This window comes from Anomaloglossus baeobatrachus, chromosome 1 (assembly GCF_048569485.1).
Source record: "Anomaloglossus baeobatrachus isolate aAnoBae1 chromosome 1, aAnoBae1.hap1, whole genome shotgun sequence".
NCBI lineage: Eukaryota > Metazoa > Chordata > Amphibia > Anura > Aromobatidae > Anomaloglossus > Anomaloglossus baeobatrachus.
The window spans coordinates 179,831,293-179,843,367 of NC_134353.1; the positions used below are offsets into that span (position 1 = coordinate 179,831,293).

The 12,075-nt window shown below is 44.6% G+C and overlaps 1 protein-coding gene across 2 annotated transcripts in view; it reads right to left on the bottom strand.

Moving 5' to 3' along the window:
• PALLD (palladin, cytoskeletal associated protein) overlaps positions 1–12,075 on the bottom strand; it is a 551,568-nt gene that overhangs the window by 26,373 nt on the left and 513,120 nt on the right. For both annotated transcript variants that reach the window (XM_075347256.1, XM_075347263.1), the window contains one exon: positions 11,396–11,545. In XM_075347256.1, coding sequence (XP_075203371.1) covers positions 11,396–11,545 — 150 coding nt within the window. The remainder of the gene's footprint in view (positions 1–11,395; positions 11,546–12,075) is intronic.

Consider the following 12,075-nt stretch of genomic DNA (forward strand, 5'->3'; position numbering starts at 1 on the left):
AAAAGGAGTGGTCATCTATGGGTAGGAAAGGTAAGGCCATGTGTGCAGTTTTTGATGTGTTTTTTGGTGCAGTTTGTGGCCCATGTCTAGCCTTATGCCAGCAAAGTCAATGAGAATTCTCAAGTTCTGTGCGCACAGTGCTTATTTTTTTCCTTGCAGTTTTGGCTGAAGAAAAACTCTGCAGCATGTCAATTCTTGGTGAGTTTTTTTCCTGTGTTTTTTTTAGCCCTTCTTGCCATTGATTTCACAAAAAAAAAAAAAAAAAAAAAAGGCGTTTTTCTGCTACAATGTATGTTTTTTGGTGCAGAAAATTTCTGCACCAAAACTCAATGTGCGCACATACCCTAAGGAGCACTGATCACACTCGCTGTATATACACGAGTCATCTTATATAATAAAGATATTTCTGGACACTTCTGCACTGTAATAAAAACATCATTTTTAGAACGTGGAGGCAGAGACGTTCCCTAGTGATGGAGAACCCAAAATAGGTCAACTCAAGCTGACCCCTCCTAAATCCTTGAAATAAAAGTGGGAAAAAAATGCAGCAGACCTCCCGACCGCCAGGACTGTAATCAGGCAGCATCGGAAACACAACACAGATCTCATGTTTGGATTATATTCTGCAGCAATGACAAGAGTTTATTTGCTTAGAATATAATCCTTTTTGTGTTTTATCTTGGCACGTCTCGGAGCGGACTAAGCAGACACAGATTTTACTTCAGCTGATCTGTAATAGTATATTCCCATCTCTCTTCTCTGCAGCCTTATGTCACAGAGGAATCGTTGCTTTCAGATTTTTCTTAAGGCAGTCAGTGTCTAAGAGCTTTAGTAAATGTGATTCCAAGATTTGGGATTCACATTCAAGTATTCCGGAAGATGAAGAAGAAAGAGAAGAAAAGTGAGTAATCAGACTGCACTTCACATGCATAACATCCAGGCCCTTTACATTAGAGACTAATATATGTGACAGGTGCAGAAGTCCATTACTGGGGGGGGAGGGATTACTCTGACTACGAGGGGCTGCTGACAAGTCTTTGGCTTTACTCAGAAAAAAAACGAGATAGGATGATGAAACTTTACATTTATTCCACATACTCTCCACTGATGTCAACTCACTTCTTACATCAGTATTCCAAGTTCTGTAAGCCTAGCAAAAAGAAGGATTTCAAATGTGCCTCAAACCAGGCATCCGTAGTAGCCATGGTATCAGAAATGGTGTGAAATTTGATAGCCTTAAGGTGTTTTTTCAGGTTTGGAAACAGATGATAGTTGGAGGGAGCTAGATCTGGTGAATAAGGTATGTGGTCAACCAGCTGGAAGCCCAACTCTGCCAGTTTTGCCGTGGTCACTTGTGCAGTGTGAGTGGAGGCATTGTCTTATAGGAACAAAATTCCTTTGGACAGCTTACCGCGCCTTTTGGCCAAAAGTTCAATGTAATACCTTGCATTGATGGTGGAACCCTTTTAAAGGTAGTCCACTTGCAGCACACCCTTCTTATCCCAGAACATAAACACCATCAACTTAGTGGCTGATTTTTGCACCCTGAACTTCTTTGAACGAGGAGAACCACTGTGCTGCCACTCTTTTGACTGTTCCTTGTTTTCAGGGTCATACAAATAAATCCAGGTCTTATCCATAGTGACCAGTCGATCCAGGAAATTCTTATCAGTCCGGAAACGCCATGAAATGGACTGGGAAGTTTTCACGCAAATGCTTCTCTGAACTGTTGTCATTTGGGGACCCACTTTGCAGATAGCTTCCTGATGTCAAAATGTTCATGGATAATGACACAAACACGTTCATGGGAAATCCTTATGATGTCTGCTATTGCTTTAGCTGAAATTCGTTGATTCTTCAGTATGAGGTTGTGCACAGCATCGACGCTCTCTGGAACAACAACCACTCTCGGTCGTCCAGGACGTTCCTCCTTGTTGGTGCTGAAGTGGCCAGTTTTAAATTTGGCAACTTAATTCTTAACTGTGGAATATAAAGGCCATTGATCCCTCAATGTCTGACATATCACCATGAATATCCTTTGCGGACTTTCCTTGCAGAAACAAGAATTTTATCACTCATCTGTTGCTGTGAATATCGCATTAGACTCCGCCATTTTGTTTTCCCGCGTGCGTAGAACACTGTTGCCACAAGCAACAAACAAAATTTTGAAAACATATATGAGATACATAAGGCTTTTATGTGATGTAACATTCCTAAGCCAAAGACTTATCAGCAGCCCCTCGTACTACTTTGTAACAATAGCATATAGGAAAGGACTATCATTTCTGTTATTATGTGTATATTATTTCCCTGTTAAGGGGCCCATGCACATTAGACGAATGGTGCCTGGACCGAGACAATTTTGGCAGGACTAGCCACACATCTAATGTGTATGGAAGTGTCATGGCTCTCCTGATGGTTAATAGCTGGTCATGTTGGATATCAATATGCCCGATGTTTGTTTCTTCTGGAGATAAGCATTCACCAGACAGGTTTGGCTACTTTTACACTTTTATTGTGCGGCATCCGTCGCATTGCGTTGTGTGACGGATGTAACGGATGCGTGGCACAACTGATGCAACGGATCCTGCAAAACAACAGAATCCGTTGTAGGTTTTTTTTCAGCAATTTACTCAACTAAGCATGCGCAGTTGTGTAAAGACAGATCCGTCACAGGAATCCGTGAAACGACGGATTCGGCCACCATAGGCTTCCATTATAAAAATGACGGACGCCGACGGAATCCAGCACATTGCGTTTTTTGACACTCTGGGAAGCTCAGAAAAACGCTACATGCTGCGTTCTTTACGCCAAGCGGATGAAACGCAGCGTCGGCTGGCAGATGCAAAGCAGGACCATCAGTAGCAATCAGTCATCCATACAAGTCTATGGGAAGCAGCGGAATCCGTTAATGGATTGCGCTGTTTTTCAAAACGGCGGATTGCGACTGCAGGAAAAAAAAACCAATGTGAAAGTACCCCTTGGCAGTGGCTTATTCCCCTCTTTCTATTGAAAACCCATGTACACTCAGGTGAACTGAGCATGCATATGTCTGGGGGTATGAAAGGAGTTACGTCTTGCAGCTTTCAGCAGAATTGTTCGAAACTCAAAGATTGTGGTGGAATGGATTCATTTTTTTCTTCGACAGCTATACTGTACAAAAATATAAACACAACACTTGTTTTTGCTCCCATTTTTCATGAGCTGAACTCAAAGATCTAAGAATTTTTCTATGTACACAAAAGGCTTTTGTCTCAAATATTGTTCACAAAGTTATATTAATCTGTGTTAGTGAGCATTTTTTTTCTATGCCACAGCTGTGGCATATCAAGATGCTGATTAAACCTCATGATTATTGCATAGCTGTGTCTTAAGGGTGCTTTACATGCTGCGACATCACTAGCAATTGCTAGCAATCGAGTGCGATAGCACCCGCCCCCGTCTTTCGTGCGACATTTGGTGATTGCTGCCGTAGCGAACATTATCGCTACGGCAGCGTCACACGCACATACCTGGTCAGAGATGCCGCTGTGACCGCCGAACAATCCCTCCCTCAAGGGGGAGGTGTGTTCGGCGTCATAGCGACGTCACTGAGGTGTCACTAAGCAGCCGGCCAATAGAAGCGGAGGGGCGGAGATGAGCGGGACGTAACATCCTGCCCACCTACTTCCTTCCGCATTGCCGGTGGATGCAGGTAAGGAGATGTTCGTCGTTCCTGCGGTGTCACACATAGCGATGTGTGATGCCACAGGAACGACGAACAACATCGTACCTGTGGCAGCAGCAATATTAAGGAAAGGACCGACGTGTCAACAATCACCGTTTTTGAACCATTTTGCGATCATTGATCGTCACTCCTTGGTGTCACACACTGCGATGTCGCTACCGGCGCTGGATGTGCGTCACTAACGACGTGACCCCAACGATATATCGGTAGCGAAGTTGCAGCGTGTAAAGCACCCTTTAGGCTGGCCACAATAAAAAGGCCACTCTAAAATGTGCAGTTTTATCATATAGCACAATGCCACAAGTTTTAAGGGAGCGTGCAATGGTCATGATGATTGCAGGAATATCCACCAGAGTTGTTACCTGTGAATTGAATGTTCATTTTTATACCATCAGCCATCTCTAAAGGAGTTTCAGAAAATTTGACGGTGCATCCAACGGGCCTCACAACTGCAGACCACATGTAACCACACCAGCCGAGGAATTCAACATCCAACATCTTCCCTTCAAGATTGTATGAGACCGGACGGCTGTTGAAACAATTGGTTTGCATAACCAAAGAATTTCTGCACAAACTGTCAGAAACAGTCTCAGGGAAGCTCATCTGCTACTCGTCATCTTCCACCTGACTGCAATTCATCTTCATACTCCGACTTGAGTGGGCAAATGCTCACATTTAATGGCGTCTGGCACGTTGGTGTTCTCCTTTTCATAGATGAATCTGGTTAACATTGGACAGGACAGATGGCAGACTGCATGTATGGCATTGTGTGGGTGAGTGGCTTGCTGATGTGAATTGAGTGGCTCATACTAGATGTGGAGTTATGGTATGGGCAGGTGTATGTTATGGACAACGAACCAGGTGCATTTTACTGATGCAATTTTGAAGAAACAGAGATATCGTGATGAGACCCTGGGTCCCATTGTCCCTTTCTGCCGCCTTCGACACTGTTGACCACTGTCTCCTTCTCACTATGCTCCATTCTATCGGCCTAAAGGACACTGTGTTTCCTGGTTCCCTTCCTATCTTTCTGGCCGCTCATTCAGCGTATCATTTGCTGGCTCCACATCTTCTCCTCTTCCTCTCACTGTTGGGGTCCCTCAAGGTTCAGTCCTTGGCCCTCCTCTTTTCTCCCTCTACACTGCCCCAATTGGAATGACCATCAGCAGATTTGGCTTCCAGTACCATCTTTATGCTGATGACACACAGCTATACACCTCATCCCCTGAGCTCACCCCCGCTGTACTAATGAACACAAGTGACTGCCTGACTGCAGTTTGCAAAGTCATGTCTGCTCTCTATCTGAAACTTAACCTTTCCAAAACTGAACTTCTGCTTTTCCCTCCATCTCCCAACCTTCCTAAACCTGACATCTCCCTCTCTGTGTGTGGCACAACGATAAGTCCTAGGCAGCAGGCCCGCTGCCTGGGGGTTATACTTGACACTGATCTCTCCTTCACCTCCCACATACAATCTCTTGCCCGCTCCTGCCGCTTGCACCTCAAGAACATCTCTAGAATCCGCCCTTTTCTCACAATGGAAACGACAAAAACCCTCACCGTAGCCCTGATCCACTCTCGCCTTGACTACTGTACCTCTCTATTAATTGGTCTACCCCTAACTAGACTCTCTCCTCTACAGTCCATCCTTAATGCAGCAGCCAGGGTCACCTATCTGGCTAACCGCTACTCGGATGCCTCTGCTCTGTGCCAGTCATTGCACTGGCTGCCCATATATCACAGGATCCAATTCAAACTGCTTGTTCTCACCCACAAAGCTCTCCACAGTGCGGCACCCCCCTACATCTCCACCCTCCTCTCTGTCTATCATCTCACCCGTTCTCTACGCTCTGCAAATGACTTTCGACTAACATCCCCACTAATTCGAACCTCCCACTCCGGAATCCAAGACTTCTTCCGAGCTGCACCAAACCTCTGGAACGCTCTACCCCAAGAAGTTAGGACAAATTACAACTTACTCAGCTTCAGACGCTCCCTAAAAACGCATCTTTTTAGGGTGGCCTATCACACTCCCTAGCCAAACTAATTTCACCTAATCCCTCTACAACTTCTCAGAATATAACCCCACGTCAAACTCCATGGCACCCAAATGCATCTCAAGGCTCTGGCCTATTGGTCCAGGAAGCCATTATCTATCCCCCATTTCCTTGAGATGGCTGGATTGTTAATGTAAATAAGCACTTGTACCTTGCCCCTCCCCCCATCTTATTGTAGATTGTAAGCTCTCACGAGCAGGGTTGCCTTTTTCCCTTTAAATATTGTACTTCTATAATTGTTACTTGTTTGTATATGTTTATGTATATGATATGTATATGAGCCTCCTGAATTGTAAAGCGCTGCGGAATATGTTGGCGCTATAGAAATAAAGATTATTATTATTATTGTTGTGCAATTCATCCATGACCATCACCCCATGTTGCAGTGTGATAATGTACAGCACCAGGTTGCAAAGATCTGTACTGAATTCCTGGAAGATGAAAACATCCCAGTTCTTGCATGGCCAGCATACTCTCCAGACATGTCACCCATTGAGCATGTTTGGGGTGATCTGGATCGATGTCAATGACAATGCGTTAAAAGTTCCTGAAAATATTGAGCAACTTCTCCCAGCCATTGAAGTGGAGTGGACAAAATCGGACACAGATCACTATCAACAACTTGATCAACTCTATGCGAAGGAGAGGTGTTGCAGTGGTGAGGTAAATGGTGGTCACACCAGATACTGACTGGTTTTCTGACTGCATTTTAGAGTGGCCTTCTCTTGTGGCCAGCCTAAGGCATACCTGGGCAAATAATCATGCCACACCTGTGAGGTGGATGGATGATGTCAGCAAAGGAGTACATCACTAAAGCCCACTTTACACGTTGCAATTAGTTGTACAATCGCATTTGCGATGTGACACGCCCAGGTTGCATACGGGATCTATGAGATTTCACGTTGGTCGTTCATTTGCTGTCACACGAGCGTTAGTAGTCTATGTTAAATTGGTCAATTTTGTGTGCGATCCTTTAGATCATGTGTTCTGTGACGTATGCATTGAGCACCTTTTTTTTTTTTTATTTATTGACTTGCCAAGCGTGTGTAATGTGTAGGGATGCGTTTTTACTATGTCATCTGCCATTCAGCTCTGCTACATGGCCGCTAACAGCAGACACAGACAGCCATGTAGCAGAGCTGAATGGCAGATGACAGCAGACACAGACAGAGCCGCACTGTCAGAATGAACTCGGGTGAACTTCACCCGACTTCATTGTGATGCTGCGGCTGTGTCTGTGTCGCGTCCTGATTAGCGGTCACCAGTGAAGACTCACCGGTGACCGCTAATCTCCTGAGTAACTGAAGTTAGCAGCCCTCTCTCATATACTCACCAATCCCCGATCTCCGGCGCTGCACGGCATTCACACTGCTCCGGCGGCTTTTACTGTTTTGAAAAAGCCGGCCGCCCATTAAACAATTTCGTATTCCCTGCTTTCCCCGCCCACCAGCGCCTATGATTGGTTACAGTGAGACACGCCCCCACTCTGAGTGACAGGTGTCACACTGCACCCAATCACAGCAGCCGGTGGGCGTGTCTATACTGTGTAGTGAAATAAATAATTAAATAATTAAAAAAAACGGCGTGCGGTTCCCCCCATTTTTAAAACCAGCCAGATAAAGCCATACGGCTGAAGGCTGGTATTCTCAGGATGGGGAGCTCCACGTTATGGGGAGCCCCCCACCCTAACAATATCAGCCAACAGCCGCCCAGAATTGCCGCATACATTAGATGCGACAGTTCTGGGACTGTACCCGGCTCTTCCCGATTTACCCTGGTGCGTTGGCAAATCGGGGTAATAAGGAGTTATTGGCAGCCCATAGCTGCCAATAAGTCCTAGATTAATCATGTCAGGCGTCTATGAGACACCCTCCATGATTAATCTGTAAGTTACAGTAAATAAACACACACACCAGAAAAAAATCCTTTATTAGAAATAAAAACACACACATATACCCTGGTTCACCACTTTAATCAGCCCCAAAAAGCCCTCCTTGTCCGGCGTAATCCAGGATGATCCAGCGTCGCATCCAGCGCTGCTGCATGGAGGTGACCGGAGCTGCAGCACACACAGCCGCTCCGGTCACCTCCACACAGCAAATGAACACAGCCGCGCGATCAGCTGCTGTCACTGAGGTTACCCGCGGCCACCGCTGCATCCACCGCTGGATCCAGTGACAGCGGGTAACCTCAGTGACAGCAGCTGATCGCGCGGCTGTCTTCATTTGCTGCATGGAGGTGACCGGAGCGGCTGTGTCTGCTGCGGCTCCGGTCACCTCCATGCAGCTGCGGTGGAAGCGACGCTGGATCATCCTGGATTACGCCGGACAAGGAGGGCTTTTTGGGGCTGATTAAAGTGGTGAACCAGGGTATATGTGTGTGTTTTTATTTCTAATAAAGGATTTTTTCGGGTGTGTGTTTATTTACTGTAACTTACAGATTAATCATGGAGGGTGTCTCATAGACGCCTGACATGATTAATCTAGGACTTATTGGCAGCTATGGGCTGCCAATAACTCCTTATTACCCCGATTTGCCAACGCACCAGGGTAAATCGGGAAGAGCCGGGTACAGTCCCAGAACTGTCGCATCTAATGTATGCGGCAATTCTGGGCGGCTGTTGGCTGATATTGTTAGGGTGGGGGGCTCCCCATAACGTGGAGCTCCCCATCCTGAGAATACCAGCCTTCAGCCGTATGGCTTTATCTGGCTGGTTTTAAAAATGGGGGGAACCGCACGCCGTTTTTTTTAATTATTTAATTATTTATTTCACTACACAGTATAGACACGCCCACCGACTGCTGTGATTGGGTGCAGTGTGACACCTGTCACTCAGAGTGGGGGCGTGTCTCACTGTAACCAATCATAGGCGCTGGTGGGCGGGGAAAGCAGGGAATACGAAATTGTTTAATGGGCGGCCGGCTTTTTCAAAACAGTAAAAGCCGCCGGAGCAGTGTGAATGCCGTGCAGCGCCAGGGATCGGGGATCGGTGAGTATATGAGAGAGGGGGATAGACTGACATGGACTGAGAGTGAGGGACAGAGATAGTGACGGACTGACAGAGATTAGTGAATGACAGACATTGTGAGGCGCTTCAGAACGCAGCTTTTCAGCTGCGCTCTGAAGCAGACCTTTTTTAAGCTGCGGTGCAGAGCGCACACCTACGCACATAGCATCAGACACCGAAATCGTATGAGGGATGTCACACGTTACAATTCACTAGGTTCTTGCAACAAAACGCTCAATTCTAGAGAATGATACGATGTGTTTGCGATCAACGGTTTTGCGTTCAATCCTGATCGCATGTAGCTGTCACACGCAGATACGTCACAAACGATGCCGGATGTGCGTCACTTACAACTTGACCCCAACGACGGATTGTGAGATATATTGAAGCGTGTGTAGCGGGCTTAACACAGATTGACACAAATTTGTTAACAATATTCGAGAGAAAAAAGATCTTTTGTGTACATAAAAAAGTCTTAGATTTTTAAGTTCAGCTCATGAAAAATGGGAGCAAAAACTAAAGTATTTCTTTCATATTTTAGTTCAGTGTATTATATTCATGATGACAACATAAAGGATTACATGAAGAAAACTGTCACAACACAGAGCCATCTTCTGTCTGCTCAACACAGCCTCTCCTGCATAAGCTTAAAGCAGCCATATACTCCAACTTTAAAGGGGTTATCCAGGACTTTTATCATTTTTGTGTATGGGGCTAAGCACTATCAGGCAGGTAGTTGCTAACTTACCACCTGTTCTCCACGGGGATAATGGTGATGGCTCAGCCGGTGATTCCCCTGCTTCATTTCACCTCATTAGAGAGAAGTAGCACCTTCTTTTCTGCTCTGTCGATGAGGCAACACTGCAGAGGTCATAATGATTGACAGCTGGCGCTACATAGTTAGGCAATTGGGAAATGCCTGTCAATCAGAATGACATCAATCAGACGCCCATCAACACAGCAGAGTGAAAGAGAAGATACTGCTCTGTCAACATGACGCGAGAGGAAGCCGCAGAGTAGCCTGTAGGAGTAGTCCATGATGCCTCTGATCTAGCAGATATTAGTGCCAGGCAGATAGTTAGCAACTACTTGCCTGTAAGTTCTTAGCCCCATACGCAAAAATAATAAGTCCTCGATCAACATTTTAGCTCTCGTTTCATGGATTTAAAAAGGTATCTATGGTGTATAGCCAATTTTGGTCAATGTTAATGCACACCTTCTTCGTTTATCCAATTATATCCCCTCCCACTAACCTCTGAGGCTAAAGATTCATTTTCTAATAAGTCTTACAATTCATTCATTTCCATGTTATTAGTTTATATTCTAAAAGCACGAAAAGTCCGACACCCTTGCATTATGGCAGCTGCCTCCTATGACATGCACCACATCCTATGTGTGTCCTCCCATCACCTAGTACAGTATTACCTTTAGATCAACACTACTCACATCACATTCACCCCTGTAATTCATTTTCTTATCCCTTAATCATGTTAATTTCAGCCCTCCATGTTTTTTACCCTTCTCTTTATGTACATTGCTATTTTTCTTAATCTTTTTACCTCTATCACAGTAATTTACAGTTATTGAGTATTTAAATTGGCATTTACCAAAGAGATATACTGTATGTATTCTCACAGAATATATGTCTTTAATGGTTGCACAGGGATAATCTAGGACCTAGATACTAATAACCTAATTAAGTATGGGTCATCAATATCCTTTTAATGGGGATCCAAGGCTCAGGTGTTAGCAGGTCCTGTGATATCTGGAAGCGAACAGAGCCAGGATACCACAGATCTGTATACTTTCTACAATGGAGCCCCACTGATCTTGTTTAATGACCTAGCCATAGAATATTGAAGTCCTGGAAAACCCCTTTAATAAAAGGAAATTATCCAAATGTATTGGTTAAATGGACAACTACTATGTGGTCATCACAAATTATACTTCGAGGACCTGTCACCAGATCAAAAGTAGCCAATTTTTGCTTTACTGTACTTTGATTCCTGATCCTACAGAGTTTTCCTTTTTTAATATCCACCATTCAGTTCCAGAGACATTGGCTTTTTTATTTAGTAGTAATTCTTATGCCCTTTATCAAGTGGGTGTGGCTAACATAGTATTTGGAAAGACACACCCCCAGGAAATTTTGTGAGCAACGCCCCTTTGTAAAGGCCTCAAAAATTACCATTAAATAAAAACGGTCCATATGTATTGAAACGTACTGCCCATTTGAAAAAAATAAAAAAGCTGAATAGTCAGTGGAGCAGTGGGAATAAAATAGGAGCAAAATATGACCACTTTTTACCTGGTAACAGAATCTCTTTTACTGTGCATATTAATGTAATTAGTGATAAAAAGCATAGTTAATTAATTCATGCAAAAGTTTATCTGTAATGGGAGAATACAAATAATCAAATCCACTAGTATACGGGTAGGAGACATTCACAGAAGGACACCTGCTACAATAGAGCTACACATACTGTATGAAATAAACATTATCAACCACACCCTTAGGTGGAAGATATGACTTGCTGTGGTTTAATTGGCAATTGATGAAGATGAGTTCATGTCTGAATGCGAGATGTGGCTCTGGTAACAATACCTGTGGGTTGGCAGCCATGATGGTATAATTTCCGTCATCATCCAGGGAGGAGGCGGACGTATGGAGTGAGCAGGTCCCATCAGGTTCTCTCTGGATTCTGTAGTGTTCACTTCTTTTTGAGATCTGTTTACCATCTTTGAACCAATATATCTGCGGATACAAAGAAAATAAGTGTGAGCTTGTCACTGTAGGGCAAAAGGTAGGTATCCGTGCCAGCAAGCCTTCATAGACACAGCAGCTGTAGGTCTAGGCAGCTGCTACTCCGACATATCAAACAAATGAGCCCAGTGATCCAAAAGCTATTTTAGACATAAAGAAAAATGGATTGAAGCACTGCCAAGAATGATAATCTCTAAAGGTTACAAGACATTCTTAATTTGGGGGCACATCACACATTCCACCCAAATGGCATGAAATCAGAGTGGGGGGGTCTGCATTGATTCAAAGGGGAGATTCCTGCAAACAGTATGATGGCTCCATCATGGCCGCATCTTAATAAATCCAGCCTGAGCCATAATGGATAATTATAATGGACCGGATTCAGCCACGACCAGAGAGCGTTCACCATATAGATCAGTGGTCCCCCCCAACCTTCATGACGCTGAGAGCCACATTTAGCTCCTAGAGAGCATTGAGAGCCACATCCAGCCCCCCTCCTCAATAGCGTTACCCACAGACCC